Source organism: Dunckerocampus dactyliophorus, chromosome 18 (genome assembly GCF_027744805.1).
Source record: "Dunckerocampus dactyliophorus isolate RoL2022-P2 chromosome 18, RoL_Ddac_1.1, whole genome shotgun sequence".
NCBI classification, from domain to species: domain Eukaryota; kingdom Metazoa; phylum Chordata; class Actinopteri; order Syngnathiformes; family Syngnathidae; genus Dunckerocampus; species Dunckerocampus dactyliophorus.
In genome coordinates this window covers 1,269,437-1,288,208 of record NC_072836.1, presented here as the reverse complement: position 1 = coordinate 1,288,208, position 18,772 = coordinate 1,269,437, and the positions used below count along the sequence as shown (strand labels likewise).

The following is an 18,772-nucleotide window of genomic DNA, read 5'->3' as shown; positions in this document are numbered from 1 at the left end:
TATTAGTTTTTTCATAAAATAATGGCCCATATTATCCGCAAATAAATGATATTTTCATAGTTAAGGCATAGAAAACCTGTTTGCGACCTTCTAAATACAGTTTTTAACTTATTATTAGAGCCCTCTCAACATGAAATAACACCCCTATAGTCACCATTCCACTCCTATTACCCAACATAGTAGATACAATCACAGGAGCCCAATAAAACCTCTGCTCGTGTGTGTCACAGTAAAGGTGTTACCTTGGGGACACTTAGTGGCGGGTGGACAGGAAGTGACGCCGTAGGTTCAGAGTTGTGTTTCAGCTTGCCGTGGTGTATGGCCCCCACAGTAGCCGTGTTATTATTATGGTAATATTACTGTGCCTCTTGTGAGACCATTTAAACCTCCAATAAAAGTCTGCTCTGGGATCACAGCTGGCCCTTCCTTGTCTCACCGAACAATTACTGACAACGTGTGGCCAATGTAGAATACTACAATCACAATCAAGAACGCTTATTCTGCCTTGTATTTGTATTGCCAAGAATAAGTACAATTCGCTTAAATATGCTAATAGTTTTTACTAACAATAGGTCGTATGCAACCACAAAACAGCAACCATTTATTAAGGAACTAATATGTGAAAAAACAAGATAGCGGGAGGGACATGATGTTCCAACTGCGATGTAGCGAGGGACAACTGTACATAAAAAACACTTAGTATGCACTTTTTATCATGTCATCACATCTTCTTTGTGTTTGTTTCCTCCTATCAGACATGTCAAAAGTGTATTTTTCACCTTCTGGATTTCCTCTGGGTTTAACGTGGAGATGTTGAGAATCTGTTGTGCCTCTTGCAAGCTCATCCCCGTGATGTTGGTAGCTGCTGCCGAAAGCGGAGCTGCGGAGCTGCCTCTTGCACGCGCTGCCGCCTGACTCGCTACAGAAATGTGACAGGAAAGCACCTTTGAAGAACTTCACTTACCACACGTCAATTCATGATGCTAATGATGGGCTTTTTAAATATTTGTTTAAATTAGTTTTTGGTAATGTTTAGATTTTTTAAATGTAAATTTTAAAGACTTACCCTGCTCCACAAATGAGATTGACAGGAAGGTTTGTGAATACAGTAGTACCTCGCATAACGTAAACCCCCTTTTACGTAAATTCCACTGAACGTAAAGAATTTATGTAAAGTTTTTGGATGTACTATGTAAGGAATTCCATATAACGTAAAGCGTCAAGTCGGTGCAAGCGACAGAGAGACTAACAGAGTACACTTGGTGACGCCTTCTGACGCTTCACGCTCTCATTGGCTGATTATCAGGGCACCGCCTACGCTCTTATCTCATTGGCTGACTTATCCAGCACGTCCATGGTTGGTGTGTGAGCTCCCTTCCTCATCGTAGTCGCCCTTAAACTAGTTTGCACGCATTGAAATCTCTTCTTAATTTCTTTACTTTTCTTTCTGTTAATATTACCGTAATCATGGGCCCTAAACCAAGTGGAAGTGGTAAGAAAAAAGGGAAAAGATGTCGATCAAAACGAAACAGGAAGTTATCCACAAATTCTGACGCTTCATGCTCTCATTGGCTGATTATCGGAGCACCACAGACGCTCTCATCTCATTGGCTGACGTGTCCAGCGCTTCCGTGTCTGTGTGTGTGTGTGTCACTGATCTAAAAAAAAAAAGACTGGATCGAGCAACCTATTGTTTTCACGCGCCAAAATTTGAAGCCAGATTTTTTCGATCGCCGCCATCTTGGTGAGACCACCGTACGCGCCACAGCTTTGTGATTGTGCTGGTATACGAACGCAGAATTAGTGAAAAATCATCAAAAACATCAGGAGTGCCAGTGAAGGAAGCGAGGATGAGGAAACACAACTTAAAAAGCACTTCCCAAGAACCTTCCACTCGTAAGTACTTTTACTTGGCACCTTTTTTTGACCTGATATATGTGCCACTACTTGAACGGCTTTGCTTTGAAAAGTTCTCGAAATGTAACCAAAAGTTAAAGTATGAACTTTGATGGGTGGTTTTGCAAGAATTTTCTAGTTACACCTTCCTGTAACAACTACTGTAGGCCTTTTTTTGGTGCCTAGCCTAGCAATCAATGATAAAATTATTTCTATGCAGTTTTTTACAGTAGGCTTTGAGTATTTGCACTTATCTAATGTCTTTTTGTACCAAAAAACAGCTTTTTTAAAAGCTACCACAACTACCAAGTTACATTAATTCTGATACCACACATGATTCACGCAAAGGTAGAAGACATGTGACAAAATTTCTGCTTTCTTCCTGGCTTAACCTTATCCTGAGATAAAAAAAAATAATGGTTTACCGTAGGAAAATAATTAGACAAAGATAGACTTTAAATTCCGTACGTAAACAATGTTTGCAGGCTGCCACACAGCCAATTTTTCGTCCGTCTCGAAGCTAAAATACATCTTACTAGCTTGATAAATGACACAAAAGCGTATAAATCTGAGTAGTTATAACCTTTAGCAGTTGATTTTGGTGGCTATACGATCAATCGAAGTTTTACCAGTGCGTTGCCATACTGTTGTCTCACAGCAAAGTGGTCTCACCAAGATGGCCGCCGCAAATTTCCATTGGCTTCAAAAATAAAACAATAGAAGCTCGATCCAGTCTTTTTCTTTTAGATCAGTGGTGTGTGTGTGTGTGATAGAAATGGGACCAAAATGGGTGTTTGGGAAGATCTTGGAGCGGATTAGGCTATTTACATGTGTTTTACGCTTTGTATAACATAAAATCCCTATAACATGAAGGTTCTCGGAACGAATTATTTACGTTGTAGGGGCAATGATGGCAATGAGGTAGTGTCCACTACCACTTTCAGGGTGGTCTTATATTCGCGTCAGTACGGTAATACTGTGGCCAGCGTTCCCCAGATATGACAGTTCCACTCAGCCTGTCTACCGTGTCAACCGACGACATGAGGCAAGACACGTGTTCAGAAAAGACAATGTTTGAATTTAGGTTATCTTACCTGCATATTCCTGCTGTAAAGCCCGAGCAAAAGCACGACCCACCACCTGAACTCCCATCACGATGACTTGTGCTAAATATTTAGCCTGTGGGAAACAATGGAACCATCATTTAAAACACCGATGACAACAGTACTGTAGTGCCCTTTAGGCAGTATATAACGGCTATATTACTGTACAATACAAAGTGTTTAGCGGCAGTCTGGTCAACATTTAATCTTTTTCACAAGCGACGGACACGACTTGAGGCATAAATTGACTGAAATCAATAACATACCGCGGGAAGCAGAGCGTCTTCTTAAGCAACTGTGACAACCGCGAAGCTACGATAACGTCTCTCACTAAAGCAAACAGCCGAGAATAACAAGCAGAAGCAAAACCTTTACTATAAGTCAAATTAACTCATTTTCCTCACCATTTACGACGGTTTCACGCGTCCTTAAGGGGACGGAGGTCTTGTTTTCACATGCAGGAAGTGCGTGAAGGTTACGGAAGTGTCAAAGTTCACAGCAGAAGGGAAGTACTCACGTCATATTACACTGACACCTTGCGGCCGGGAGGAAAACCTGCAGCTTTTGTTTTCATGCCCTGCAGTCACACCTTTATATACAGTACGTGTAAAAACAAACCACTGTGTTAAATTGAATTGCCCTCATATGAAAGCTGAACTATCTTTAATTGATTAAAAAAACAATGTACACTACATTTTGAGGCTTATAATCGGCTACTGTACATATGAAGCTTATTATAATTACTTTTTTTCCACTAGCAAGTACATTGTGTATATATATATATATATTTTATTGGTAATAAAGCACAAAAACTTGTTTCTCTGTCATTTTTTTATATATACTTTTTTTTCAATTCATTTTTTTAACTGTGAGCTGTCAGAAAAATCATTTAATTTCCTAAAATGTCTTCATGTGGCTGCTTCCCAATAAAGCTGACTTTTGATTTCAATAATGGACACGATAAATGAGCACACACTCATTGTGCAAAACAACACCCAAAGAATTGAATGTAAATACTGTTTTGTTTTTGTATTTATTTTGTATTTCTTAAGTGTTTGTGTAATATATACAATAAGAGCTCATTTAACCAGAGTCATATTCCTTGATTGTGTAAGCATACTTGGCCAATAAAGCTGATTCTGATTTGGTTTATTTATTCTAAACGAGCACAGAGTAGGAAAAAACATGAACTAAACTAAACAATGACTTTAACGGTGATATAATAACACAACAACAAACAAATTGGTCAAAATGTGTTTAATGTGAGACAATGTAGGAAAAAACAGGAACCCTTTTACCATCATATTCATATTTTTCCATTAGTATCCACAAATGACTAAATGTGGCATTAGAGCAGCACAAGTAAAAACATTTGGCCCTTACAGTATATCACTGCACAAACACCGAGGACACCTGCAGTTCACATGCATATGCGTGGCTGAACAGCTGGCTTCAATTGGGTCCATCAGAGCTTGCAAGATGGATTTTATACTGCGTGTTATGGCTTCATTGCATTTGACTAATACTGTCATTTTACTGTTAGTTACACCGCATGGTCCCGCATCAAGACACACCGGCGTGTAAGAAACATCCCACAAAAGACGTAAATCTACAACTACATGTTTAGAAAAGAAATGGTCCCTTTAAAACGACAATATAAGAACATCCCCCAATGTAGAAAATCTATAAATGGTACAAATACAGTAGCAGTAGAATTGTAGTCACTTGGAAAAACTCGACTGTATTAATATTGCAAACTACCCTCTGTAAAAAAAAAAATCCAGTTCAGCCAAATATGAAGCCTGGCAACCCTGTGGTGTCCTTACTGTGGTGGTTTGCAATTAATAAAAAGCATTTATCACATTTTTCTTGAATAGACTGATTGTGCTTACATGACACAGTGTTGGAAAAAAGCATGCAATAAAGCAATAAAAATACGCCAGAATAGTAAACATACTGTAAAGTTAATGCCACCCTGTGCATCTTTCTTGTAGTTCTCATTACAGTAATCCCTCGTTTATCACAGTTAATCTGTTCCAGACCCGACCGTGAATTTCCGCCAATGTCTTATTTATATATGGAATACTTTCATAGCTAGAGCATAGATAACCTGTTTACAACCTTCTAAATACAGTTTTTAACATGATTAGAGCCCTCTAGATATGAAATAACACCCCCGTCGTCACATTTACACTCCTATTACACAATAGCACACATAATAAGAGAAAATAAGCCATAACAGACCAGTGGTTCCCAACTGGTTTGGCTGCGGGACCCACAATCACCCCTCAATGACAATTGGTGATCCAAATTGCGGGAATTTTTCACCTCAAACTGATATTTTAGGTCCTGTTTTCAACACAACCTGAGCTGCAGTGCTGAGACACTGTCTCTTTATGGCACGCTCTTATCCAGCAGATATCTGCAGCTGTGTGTCGGACGGCCGGTGCGTCACGCCTCCGCTATGTGTCCTTCCTCCCCGGAAACATGGTGTGCACCTTGTGCCGGCGTAGCAAGCACATAGTGCAGACAAGAACGTTACATTGAGAGAGTTCCTTGCTGTTCTTTTTGTACTTCCTGCTGTTGTGTCATCAATGTAACATGACTGACACCTAGTGACCAGTGTAGAATACTACAACACGTCTTTGAATGTGTCTTCTGAATGCCTTATCCTTGTATTTGATCTCATTTAACCATTTTTATGCTTGGAAATGCTTCATTTAGCTTAAAAATACACACAACTTGCTTCCGTGTGCATATTTTTGGGCTAATAATAAGCCGTATTCAACCACGAAACAGCATGACGAATGAAACTGTGAAATTGGAAGCGGAACGTGTGGAGGGATTACTGTAATGAAAGATTGTGTACCTAATGCTGGAGTGTGCGTTATTCTTTCTCAAGCAAAACTTGAAGACATGTAGCCTGATGTATCCCTGAATGTTGGCCGGCACATTAGAGACTTTCAGCAAACAGTGAAACAGCAGTTACATCCACGACCCGATTATTTTGCAGATTCGTCGGAGTGCTGCAGTGTGTGGGTGTTAGCGCGTACTTTCAATTGGCTCCTCTCTCCCCGCCGTCGTCGGCGCCGCTTTTAATCGTCCTGTGAGGCCAAACAAGAGAAGCATATCTCATCAAGACACTTGCGGAACAGGATCATCCTCACGGAAGCTTCGCTTTCTGCCATCCACTCACCCACTCGTCCTCGTCGACCCCCTGGAAGGACTCCTGCGGCAACGGCTCATCCATGTTTCCCAGCTTGGCAACCATGGCAACCAGGAGCTATGATGCATTACAGCTTTTATTCCAATGTTTTAATCAGGAGTCCCAAGCGGTTATTTGTTTTTGTCTGACCACTTAAGTTAATAAACACAAAAACGTCCTCACCTCCTCTTTCTTCTGCTCATCCGTCTTCTCCTCCAGGTAGAACGAAGAGGGCATGTACTTCCTCACCGGGGCTTCTTTGGGGGCTTGGCTCACTTGCAACACATCAGCAGCACGGCCGCGTGTCACATGTCCAACCATGTCCAACCATCGTGTGTAAAGGTGCGCATGTCCTACCTGGCGTCATGTCGGCGGGCCTCAGGCTGATCTTCCTGTGTTGGCCGTTGATGTCGCTGAGCCAGGCGGAGGCGGTCAGCGCCGGCTCCCAGCACACCGAGGTGTCGGGATACACGTCGTCCTGGAAAAACTCTTTCTGGGGATGACAGAGAAGGGAGCATTGAGGACGAAGGAGACATTTTGGACAACTCTAGGCTTCCATCTTCATGGGATCAGTTTGGTTTGGATGAGTTTGGTGTGGAAGAGCTTTAGTGCAACCCGTCTTATAGAAAGTCCTCACAGAAGAGTGAAAGCTGTATCCATGTTTTATCAATTTGCACTTGACAACATGTCTCATAACTTTCTGTCCGCATACTTTCTAAAAACACGCTGACTGGCAACCACTATTATCGGCCGATATCAGCGTAAAAATGAGATAGTGGTTCATATCAGTATCGGCTTTTCCACGATAATGATATCGCCGTGATCAGGAACTACTGTAGTGATGGCAACCTCTATTCCTTTTACTAACTCGACTTAATAAAGCGCCTTTCTACTAAGTTTCTGGAGGTTGGTTTCACCGTGGGGACCCCTAGTATTATGCCACAAAGTCATCAAATTCTGTTTGTAAACCGATGTTATAACGGCCAAATACAATCTAAAGTATTTCATCAGCCTTACCTGTGAAAGGTAATGCCGTGAGATCTTGTTTGGACTGTAAACCGCTTGGTACAATTTCATGCGGAACATGAGGTGGGCATCTTCCCCGTTCTCTCTTGCCACATCCAATAGGGCGGGGTCGTCACGTCTGATTCAGCGCCGCTACGTCACCAGAGAAACTCGCACATGCGCATCAAGTCCACCTACCCGACTCACTTCGCCCTCATGCGGCGTCAGCGAGTAGTGCCCGGGTTCGAGTGCTCCGCTCGTCGTTAGCGAGCGAGCAACTCAGACAGGAACAAGAAGTGGAAAGGACAGTTGATTTGAGGCAACGAGCAGGTCTGTTGCTTTTATGCAGTCGGAGTTACAGATGTACAATTACTGCCATGTTGCCTGGTTTCCCTGTTTAATTTGCCCAGCAGCAACGACAGGGACAAACACCCGCCAGTCACCATTCAGTAAAAAAACAACAACAAAACGCGAGTTTTGAAGTACTCCACACACGGCGACAAGCTTGCTAGCTCAGTCAGCAGTGTGGAATTATTCCCAAGTTTTGTATTTGGATCGAAAACATGTGTAACTGTAAGTCTTAATAAGACGCCCGCTGACGTTGTGCAAGCTTAACACGACGAAACGACGACTGCCATGAAGCTCCGGAGGTACTTTTTATTAACACGTCGGTAGCTTACTAGCTAACGCCACACAACCATCAAGTGCCCAAAGACAAAACAGCACACTTCCGGCCTTCACAATAAACACGCTGTGCGTTTGTCAGGCGACATCTAATTTAGAAAAAACGAAAGCTCTGGCTATGCTATGGGAATTAAGGCGTCTTCCTTTAATTGGTAATGATTTTTTTTAAAATGACGTTTGTTGAGGTTAAAATAAATACGGCACTTGTTCTATAACTTGTATTGCATATTGCAGCATTTGTCTTATTTTGTACAAGCAGCTTCATTGTGAGAAACATCATGTGTTCATTCATTACACCACATGTCACCTGTATCGGTAATGAAGTGCTGGACAATATCGGTATATCCGATATGGGTAAAAAAAAAAAAAAAAAAAAAGGATCAACACAAACTGTTACATTATTATGTGGCATAACTTAAATATCCCAAACCAAAATGCTGTGTCACATATGTAGGGTAATTTTAGATTTTGCTGTTTTTACCAGCGTAGATTACAAGCGACAAACAGCTTGTAAAATATACTTCTAAAGAGCGCCACTTACTTCACACAGCAGACAGAGAGAGCAGAGCAGAAGACAGCACTTCCAACACTTTTTTTTTACATAGTTGTCATTCCTGTGTGCTTCCGCTGTCGTTTTTTAACGCCGTTCTGCATCTTTGAGCGTTGGCATTTGCAGACCGAGACACCTCAAGCCTTGTGCTTGTGTCGCGTGAACGTGGAACCCAATGCCTTTGTTGGATCTAAATGGCCGCTCATTCAGTATAAAACGTGTACGGCGTGATGTTGTGCTCCCGTGTGTCCATTAGCTCTAGCCCCACCTTGACCCGTGGCACCTTGAACACCACAGGCTCGATGGAGGTCTTGGTGAGCATCAGCGCTGCAGCTATCTCTACTTCCCGCACGTTGCACTCCGTCTTCGGCAGGAAGGCCAAGCCCTGCATCACGAAGCACCACCACAGGACTTGAAAGTCCTCCCAACATCTGGCAAAGTGTGGAAATGTCCATGGCGTGCAGTTACCTTATGTGGTTCGGGACTGTAAAAACTGCTGCACTCCAGAAAGTAGGGCTCTTCGGGCAAGATCTCGTAGATCAGCACCCTGGTGTCACCCTGGAAGGGGAATCAAACCCTTGAACATTTCAAACACATTCTCCTTTTGGCTGCGATTCTTCCTTACTTTCCCAGTGAGGATGACCACGCTGGTGTCGGGGTCGTAAAAGGGGATGAGCGTTGAGGGGGAAACGTCCCCAGAGACGCTGGCGACCGCTCCGGAGGACAGGGAGACAGCCGAGTACAAGTAGAGCACTCGCTCACTGCGGCTACACAGGAAGTTTCATGATATTCAAGGAAAAGTGCAGATTTTTGGGGGAAATTTTGCCCATCATCCACAATTGTTATGTGAGACATCAACACACGTCATTCTCTTTTGTGTGCACTCTAAGGATATAAAAACTGCTAAAAAGAGGCAAATAATGGGATGAACCTATTCCGCCTTCTGAAAACACCTCCAAAAAGCGCCAAGACTGCTCCATTTACATCATGTGACCCACATATTAACCAAGCTACAGTGAAATTGTTGTTATTATTATTGTTAGTAACATAGTTACGCCCAAGAACTACGTTACTGGCGTAGTGACACCTCGCCACACCACTACTAGCCGGCTAGCGACTAACTACACCACACACTCGCTCACAATGCCTCAGGCCACTAGCCAAAGGTAACGCTACATATTAGAGCTGCCGCCACTGCCGCTGCTTTTGACGCTAGGTGTAGCGTTCCTTTCTATGTTGCTATGTGATGCGAAAAATGACCAAAATATGGCAAAATAGTGTACTTATTACATATCATCATGAATGTAGCTGTTACTACATGCTCACAGCATGGATAGAAAACCACTAAACCTTGTTGGAGCTTTTTGGAGGTGTTGAATATCGGCCTTTCTAGGCGGAGTAGGTGTGTCCCATTACGTGCATTAATTAGCTGCCTCTTTTGACCTGTTTTTATATCTTTAGAACACACAGAAAAGAGAAAGACGTGTGTGTTCATGTCTCACGTAAGGACGGTGCACTTTTTCTTTAATAATTTGAATAATTAGCAGTACATTGCGCTAACACGGATGCTAACATCTCTTGCTTCAACAGGTGTTTGTTCAGCAGGAGTCGTGGCAGAATAAGACATCACGAATAACAAGCATGAGGAAAAACAGAACAATGATCACAATGACGTGTACGTTGTGCCAGGTACCTGTCAAATCCGGACACCAGAAGGTACGTGCCCGCACACACCCACACCGCACGAGCTCCTCTGTGGCCCTCAGGACCCGGACCCTCCTAAACATTGTTATATGTTTATGTGTGAAATCATTCAAACCCATAACTGGCTGTAGAGCAGTGATGTGTGGATTGATACTGAAATATCGATACTTCTGATACCAGCTCTTCATGCACTAAAATCGATTCGCAAATCAATGAAAATATACTTCAGTCATTTAAGATAATGTTTGCCTGAAACGTGTCTGTCGAAACAATGACCCACCGTAAACGGCACCACGTGTGAACTGTGAATAAAGTTTTCATTCTTATCGTAGTTTATCGTGTATTTTAACTGGGGACAATATGAGTCGATTATGATAAAACTGATAATGTTAAAAATAGCTCAGATAAACCACAATTTCAAAATGGCATTTTACTCAGTAGAAATCAGTGGTATCGCACATCGCTACTGCGTAGTGCGCGATCGCAGTCGTGTGCACTGACCTGCACAGGCACGGTGGACTTGCGAGGGTCGTATATGCGCATTTTCCCATCTTTGCAGGCGGTGGCCAGCAGCTTCCCATCCGGGCTCCAAGCCATGCAGAACACCTGAACACAAACAACACAACAAAAAGAAAAGCGACACCATCAAAGTACTTCAATTCAAGTTCAACCTTTTTTTTAATTTAAAGCGGAACACACTTTGAAAAGCGACCCTACGTGATTGATCAACTTTGCTTAAATACCTTCTATATTGTTTGGAATTATGTTCGATATTCTTCAAGTTTTGAAAGCCAACACTAAATTCTCAAAAATGACGTTTATAGTTGATGGCGCCAGCTCGCTGTTCAGTCTCATGACGCCATGGGAGTACTATCGCTATCGCTCAGGTAAACAAACATGGCGGTGGATGTTTACAGTGCTTAGAGCCAAGATTTGAGCGTTTGTCAATAGTTTTCCCGGAGAAACATTTGGAGATGAAATAGAGACATGGAGGTGAAGATCGGTCGCCTTCAGAACACAGAACGCTAAGTGTAAATCACTCTGGGGGTGCTTATCCTTCAATTATTCTTTTAAATTGGCTGAGCGTAAGGGGGTCTTTAGATCCTGATTTATTTCAGATTTTGCCCCCTCCCCCACAGTAAACATATGGCTGTGAAAAGATGCTTATATAACGTATAAATGCTTTGCCGCCTTGTCGCTATCATGGACTAGAGTTTAGAAGATGTTATGTAAACAAGACATGATTTTCTCTGTTCTGTGGCAACTTTGACGTTGTGCTTCTTGTCTTGTTTTTCCTGTGTACCGCTTCAGGATAGCATCCTTTTTCAAAATGCCTTTATAGCGTATTTTCAAGCCAAATGCTTCCTGTAAGGTGTTCCTTCATAGCAGTCGTCAGTGAAATGATCACTGCACAGGACAGAAGTCGAGGTGGGCGTCCATCTGTCTCTCGTTCTCTGTGCGTGCTGCGTCAATTTCTGGAATAGTATGAACATCCAGCAGCAAGACAACCTTGTGGCATGACTACTATTTGGATGAAAACTATACTGAGCCAAGTCAACCATCTACCCCAAAGTGTTTGTTCACTCTGCTTCAGCTGAGACGTGTCACCCCGATGGGAATGAGGCTGAAGAACTGTGAGCGCTAGCTCGTCATGGGTGGTGCCATCAACTAGAAATGTCATTTTTGCAAATTTATCGTTTGCTTTCAAAAATGGATCAATGTAGAACATAATTACAAACAATACAGAACACAATTAAGCAAAGGTGGTGAATCATGGCTGGGACCCTTTAAACTGATTTGGTTTAGGAAAGTGGCCGACCTGATCCTGGTGTCCGGTGAGGAGCTGCACCTGCTCCCCGTCCTCCAGGTTCCAAAGTCTGAGGGTGAGGTCATAGGATGAAGACACCAGCAGCCCGCTGGCCAACGGGTGGAACTTGATGGAGTAGATTTTCTCCGTGTGGCCTGCCGGCAAATGAAAAAGTTGTTTGTGCACGTGCATTTCCTCCTCCGACGCATCATTTCCCTCCTCCTACCTTGCAAGATGAGCTCGGGCTCCGTGAGCGTCTCTTTGAGGCCACCCTCCGGTACCTGCCACACTCGGATCTTTGCGTCATCACCAGCTGACGCCGCACACGTTCATGTAAGATTAGACGCCGCTTATGGTCAGCATCCAGATACGCGGGCGTTCATCACTCACCCACAGCCAGTCGATGTGCGTCAAAGGGGTCCCAGCAGAGATCGGCCACGTTGACGGAGTTCTGCACGGTGGGCAGGGACGCGTCTGGCAGTCTGCCGGGCTGGGAGCGCTGGGAAAACAACCCCGTTTTGCTCACATCCCCCGACATTCACATACGTCACCCTTTCTTCCTCCAGCTTACCTCAAAGATGGCCACCTGTCCTCCGGATATGCCGAGCGGCACGGCGGCACGCTGGCGGTTGACACAGAAGCCGTCGCATTCGCCCGGCGTGGTCAGGCTGAGGTCTCGTATGTTTGTGATGTGTGTGTCCCGGTGTGTCACGGCACCCTGGATGTGACGGAACTTGGAGCTCGGTCCTGGATCACACAACATTCCATTCAGGGAAGAAAATGTTGCTGAAACGTCCTGCCGCGTCTGCCCAGTACACCTACGCTAGCTACTGCGCTGCTGCAACCGCTCCTACACAAGCTTTCTTTGTGGCTAAAATTAGATTCAATAGCCAATTAAATAGCTTTGAAATGTAATAAAAAAAATTAAATAAAATATTAAATACATAGAAATATCATCATCAAATAATAATTTATATTTTTAAAACACATTTAATAATATTAGCACTGTGTATAGAGGTGCCAAAATGAAATACATAATATGAAACCAACTACATCGAAAAAAAGCAAATTAAATAAAGATTTTAAGATTTTTTTTAATGAATACGTAACAAAATCAAATATGAAATAGAAATAGAAATATCATTATTAGGTCGACAAGTAGTAATATTAAGACTGAATTGGGTTTTTTTTGGGGTGGGGGCCAAATGAAATAAATATAAAGCCAACAAAACAGAAATAAAGAAAATTAAATGAAAAAAAATGAATACAATATAAAATAAAATATGAACTAAATAGAAATACCATAATCCATAACCATAATAATACCATAATCTTTGAATTTTTAAAATCTATTTATTATTATTAAGACTCTATATTGAGGGTTTTTGTGTGGCAAAATTAAATAAATATAAAGGCAATTAAACAGAAATAAAGCAAATTCAATAGAGATGAAAAAAAAGTGTAATAAAATCAGTGATGAACTAAACAGAAACACCATCATCTGTGAATTTTTCAAATCCTAACTACTAATATTAATATTGACTCCATAGCAAGGTTTCTTTTTGTGGCAAAATGAAATAAATATGAAGCCAATGAAATCAGAAGTGGTGATAAATACAAATGAGGTCAATAAAGCTAGTATTAAAAAATAAAAGATGCTATTAGATAAATATAAGGTCGTGACATAAATCAATAATAGATGCAACGAAATGATATTTCACAAAAAAGCAGTTTGCACAAAATATGAAATAAAAGTGTGACCAAAGCACTAAATTAGAATGTTGCTGCCGCGTGTTTCTCTCTTGAATTCATTTACGTCTTTGAAAGGCTCAAGGGATGCTAAAGGTGGAGAAAACAACAACTTAAGCGTAAGCGAGCTCACTAACAAGGCAAAACGGCAACAGAAATATATTATATCAAATTGTCTATGGGGCCGATAGAAACAACAAAACGGATGCCTTTGGCCCCCCTGCTGCTATGTAGCGTACTGTATGTCAGGTGTGCGTGTGCGTGTTCAAACCCAGGAAGTTCTGGAAGGCCTTGGCCCCCTGGCTGGGACTTGGCGAGGGGAGGAAGCCTGAGGAGAGGCCAGAAGTGGAGGAGGGCGAGTGGGATGCGGCGGCGCTGCTGCTGGGGGAGCTCAGGGGACTGCTGGAGGTGGAACACCCGCGTGCTGCCCCCTGCTGAACACAAAGGATGTTTGTCAAGCTGAATTCCTAAATATTTAACACAAACATCATCTTTCCCACCTTGCTATCCCCACTGACAGAGTCCGTCTTTGCTGGCTTGAGATTGGCTGCTGCAGTCTTGACTTTGGGCCGCATGTCTGGATGGAGGCTGACTCTTTGCACCTGATTATTACACATGACTTTGAAAAATAAGCTCAACATATGAACCACGTCAAATGTCCCACCTGCTTGTTCCCTCCCTGCCACCACTCCTCAGCAGCCATGGCCGGAGTGACACCCGCCGTGTCAGGGTAAAGGTCAGCGTGGAAGTCGTGGCCTGAATTCTGACAGGAAATACACCCGGGAAGTCAAAAGCTATTCTCAAGCGCGGGGCGTCCACTGCCGGCGTGTAAAAAGAAAACCTTGCGAGGGACTTGGTAGCTGATGGGGACGATGCAGCTGTCCGTCAGCTGGAGCACTCGCATCACTTCGCAAGACATCACGTCCAGCGCCAGCTTGGGTACCGTGGCCACGCCGCGTGTTGACACGTCAGTCAGACAGTGGCTCACTGTACATCAAGTAGGAGTGGAGTACACTTGACACAGTCACACGGCCATTGACGTAACAAAACAAACTGTTTCTTTCCAATAATAATCAAAATACAAATATTTAAATATCAAATAATATATGGTATACAAATAATTATATTAAAGACAAATATAATAACATATCTAATAAATATATCTAATAATGGATATTGTGTATGAATTATTGACAACCCACCTTGAGTGAGGAAAGGCTCTGAGGTGGAGATTTCGAAGCAATCGGCCACAGTGTCGCCCTGCATGCAGAAAGATTTACATTTTATCAACACACTGCACCACAACAATCTAATTAAAAAAAAACTCTTCTAATCCTAAAAGAGAATAAAATAACATTACCATAGCAGCTAGGACCAGCAGACCAGTATCAGCATCAAAAAGAGGAATCAGCGTCCTAAAAGACAAGAATTGGTCACTTCTAAAAACGTCTGAGAATCTGAGAAGCGGTAAAACATGAATACGGCAGCGACGGTCGTGTGCACTTCTGTGCTGCTATTCAGGGTGTGGGCTGTAGAGGGCAGTAAAGTTCCGCATGCAGGTGTAAAGCAAGCCTTTAGGACATCAGTCAGTCGAAGGAGAGAGCCGAAAGTGCTCACAGCTGTTGGCGGTGCGGTGGCTACTGTTTAGCATCTGCCTGCACGACATTGTCGAGTGCTCTGTGTCTGATTACACATAAAAGGCTGACTTATTTACAGCCTTCATTACAATATTGTTGGTTGAATACCTATATGAAAACTAGGGATGTACCCCGACCTTTAGTATTGCCATTTCAAATGTAAATGATCACAAAAACGTGCTTGATAACCCTAGTTTGATGACTCTGCTCATTTCCTGGACAAGCAACCGTGAGTTACGTTGTGTATCTTTCAAAGCATCAATTTTGATATAAACAACAGGGATTGCGTTCAAAATATGGCGCCCGCGGCCCACAATGCATTGCGCGATCACGTGTCCTTTCGACCCCGGAAAGCGGCAAAGCTAAAACGGCGCGCATGCGCAATTTGCAATGTTGGGCTTGGCCGAGCAAAATATATTGTGCGTTTTTGTTTGTTTTATAAAACTTTGTTACACTTCAGTGTGTGTATCAGTACTTTAAAAAACATTTCAAGCACATTCAATAATACCGTGATCATTTTGGTCACAATAAAGAAATCTTAATATCATCGATCTAAAACTACACACGCCTCATCCATGAGAAGTTGTATTACAGACATTCACCACTAGATGGTACTATACAACCAAGGAAAAAAAAGCCCTGACATATGTAGGTATTTTTCACCCGTTTAAATCAAATTGTCATCTTGTCAACATTCTGGATTATTTTATCTCCATTACAGATCACTTCTCAGGTCCACCAGAACAGAATCCTAGTCACCTGCTTCATGTCACACTTTGAGCAGGATTAAGGCGATTTAGGGATGAGGAGGAGGCGTAATGGGATTTTACGTGAGTGAGAAAAATGAGTATTTGGCCACAGCACCAAACAGGAAGTAAGGCTTTAGTGGCATGCTAGCATAAACACACATTATCCTTAGTTTATGACCAATAACAGCATTATACAGTGGAACTTTGGTTAGCCTCATTAATCCATTCCAGAAGGTAAGACTTGAACCAAAACGTACCCCCTGTCACTGCGCAATACGTACCCGGAACGCAATTGGTTCAACTGGGTTCTACGCATGTGCAGGACGTGTTCACATCCGGTCGGCCTATTTTCAGCAGTCACGTGTTGCATGTGTCATCTACGCCATCCGTCATCTTGGTGGATGTCACAAGACACAGGTGTCAAACACAAGGCCATTTTATGCAGCCCGCGAAACCCTTGGAATAATTCATGTCAATAATGCACTTCACCTCTGCCCTTCTAAATGTATTTGATCCGTCATTTTGACAGAAAAATTGTACTGCATGCGGTTCTTCTAAACGTCAGTATCATCTAATCATGCAGCAAGATATTCCAAGCGTCTGTGTAGGCTCTCAGTCGTACAGGAGTTGTCCGACGAGGGAAAGGCATCTTGAGACGTCATCTGTACTTCTGTGAAGAAGGTGTCGGACGTTTCGCTCCTCATCCGAAGAGCTTCGTCAGCGAACTAATAAGTGCTGGTAGCCTAGGCCTTAAATACAGTAAGAGTGGGCGGAATTGGTGTGCCAACACCCTCCTCCTATTGGTTCCTTACACTAAGACTGCAAATGCAAAGAGCACTACATTGGGGAAACTAAGCAAATGCTCCAAAAAAGGCTTTATCAACATCGCAGGGACAATTCTAGTGGTCCTCAATCAGCAGTACATCTACACCTTAAAGCTACCAATCACTCTTTTCAGGACAGCGAGGTAAAGATTTTGGCCAAAGAAAACAGATGGTTTGAAAGAGGAGTAAAGGAAGCTATTTTTGTCAAACAACAGAACCCATCATTGAATCGGAATGGTGGTCTGAGGTTTAATTTGGACCCTGTGTTCAGCAGGTTACTGAGACCAAAACCCACAGCTCTTAGTCTTGCAAATGAGGTGGAGCCAGGGCCGAGCCAGAACAATAGATGCTAACGAGCCAGTATCAGAGTCGTTCATACCCAATTCAGGGAGCGACACTTCCCTTTTATCGGAGGTGCTAATGGCAGGATAGGATTATACCACTACTCCGCCCAGGCTTAGTGTAAGGAACCAATAGGAGGAGGGTGTTGGCACACCAATTCCGCCCACGCTTACTGTATTTAAGGCCTAAGCTACCAGCACTTGTTAGTTCGCTGACGAAGCTCTTCGGATGAGGAGCGAAACGTCCGACACCTTCTTCACAGAAGTACAGATGACGTCTCAAGAAGCCTTTCCCTCGTAAGATATTCCAAGCATTTTTCAAAAACAAATACTGGGATGTCTGCTTGTCACCATGACATTCTCACTTCGAGGAAAAGGCTTCTTGAGACGTCATCTGTACTTCTGTGTAGAAGGTGTCGGACGTTTCGCTCCTCATCCGAAGAGCTTCGTCAGCAAACTAATAAGTGCTGGTAGCTTAGGCCTTAAATACAGTAAGAGTGGGCGGAATTGGTGTGCCAACACCCTCCTCCTATTGGTTTGTTACACTAAGCCTGGGCGGAGCAGTGGTATAATCCTATCCTGTTATTCACACCTACGATAAAAGGGAAGTGTCGCTCCCTGAATTGGGTATGAACGACTCTGATACTGGCTTGTTAGCATCTATTGTTCTGGCTCGGCCCTGCCTTCACCTCATTTGCAAGACTAAGAGCTGTGGGTTTTGGTCTCAGTAACCTGCTGAACACAGGGTCCAAATTAAACCTCAAACCACCATTCCGATTCAATGATGGGTTCTGTTGTTTGACAAAAATAGCTTCCTTTACTCCTCTTTCAAACCATCTGTTTTCTTTGGCCAAAATCTTAACCTTGCTGTCCTGAAAAGAGTGATTGGTAGCTTTCAGGTGTAGATGTACTGCTGATTGAGGACCACTAGCATTGTCCCTGCGATGTTGATAAAGCCTTTTTTGGAGCATTTGCTTAGTTTCCCCAATGTAGTGCTCTTTGCATTCCTCATCTTTACAGTGGATGGAATAGACCACATTGCTCTGTTTCTGGTTTGGAGCCTTGTCTTTAGGATGCACTAATTTTTGTCTCAGGGTATTTACTGGTTTGAAATAGGTAGGAATTTTGTGTTGCCATAAGATCCTCTGGAGTTTTTCGGAGACCCCCGCTACATAAGGGACTACCACTCCTCTCCTTTTTGCTTCTGTGGGCTTTTGGGTTTCTTTCCCTACTCTCTTCTTTTGACATTTGTTAAAAGCCCACCGTGGGTACCCACAGGTTGAGAGCGCTCTCTGGACATGTTGTGTCTCCTTTTTCTTTCCCTCAGCACTAGTTGGTATTTGTTCCGCTCTATGTTGGAGGGTCCTAATAACCCCTAGTTTATGTTGTAGTGGATGGTTTGATTCAAAAAGCAGGTATTGGTCAGTGTGTGTGGCCTTTCTAAAGACCTCTGTAAGTAGCTGTCTGTCCTTTCCTATAATTACCTTGCAGTCTAAGAAGGCTAGTTGGTTTTCTTTA

General features: G+C 42.9%; 1 protein-coding gene across 4 annotated transcripts in view; it reads right to left on the bottom strand.

The window, feature by feature from the left end:
* Positions 1 to 18,772, bottom strand: part of LOC129171027 (mitochondrial import inner membrane translocase subunit TIM16-like) — a 115,846-nt gene that overhangs the window by 1,561 nt on the left and 95,513 nt on the right. Inside the window, exons 10-29 of one of the 4 annotated variants that reach the window (XM_054759317.1) lie at positions 15,064 to 15,118; positions 14,906 to 14,963; positions 14,545 to 14,690; positions 14,368 to 14,466; positions 14,204 to 14,305; positions 13,975 to 14,137; positions 12,526 to 12,701; positions 12,345 to 12,453; positions 12,181 to 12,267; positions 11,967 to 12,109; positions 10,649 to 10,753; positions 10,137 to 10,222; positions 9,069 to 9,210; positions 8,912 to 9,001; positions 8,712 to 8,828; positions 6,562 to 6,697; positions 6,388 to 6,479; positions 6,196 to 6,282; positions 2,991 to 3,075; positions 780 to 919 (exon numbers count right to left, since the gene is read on the bottom strand). In XM_054759317.1, coding sequence (XP_054615292.1) covers positions 780 to 919; positions 2,991 to 3,075; positions 6,196 to 6,282; positions 6,388 to 6,479; positions 6,562 to 6,697; positions 8,712 to 8,828; positions 8,912 to 9,001; positions 9,069 to 9,210; positions 10,137 to 10,222; positions 10,649 to 10,753; positions 11,967 to 12,109; positions 12,181 to 12,267; positions 12,345 to 12,453; positions 12,526 to 12,701; positions 13,975 to 14,137; positions 14,204 to 14,305; positions 14,368 to 14,466; positions 14,545 to 14,690; positions 14,906 to 14,963; positions 15,064 to 15,118 — 2,218 coding nt within the window. Of the gene's footprint in view, positions 1 to 779; positions 920 to 2,990; positions 3,076 to 3,403; positions 3,492 to 4,241; positions 6,104 to 6,195; positions 6,283 to 6,387; positions 6,480 to 6,561; positions 6,698 to 8,711; positions 8,829 to 8,911; positions 9,002 to 9,068; positions 9,211 to 10,136; positions 10,223 to 10,648; positions 10,754 to 11,966; positions 12,110 to 12,180; positions 12,268 to 12,344; positions 12,454 to 12,525; positions 12,702 to 13,974; positions 14,138 to 14,203; positions 14,306 to 14,367; positions 14,467 to 14,544; positions 14,691 to 14,905; positions 14,964 to 15,063; positions 15,119 to 18,772 lie in introns of those variants that run through there. The other 3 variants (XM_054759314.1, XM_054759315.1, XM_054759316.1) reach the window with 3 other exon arrangements.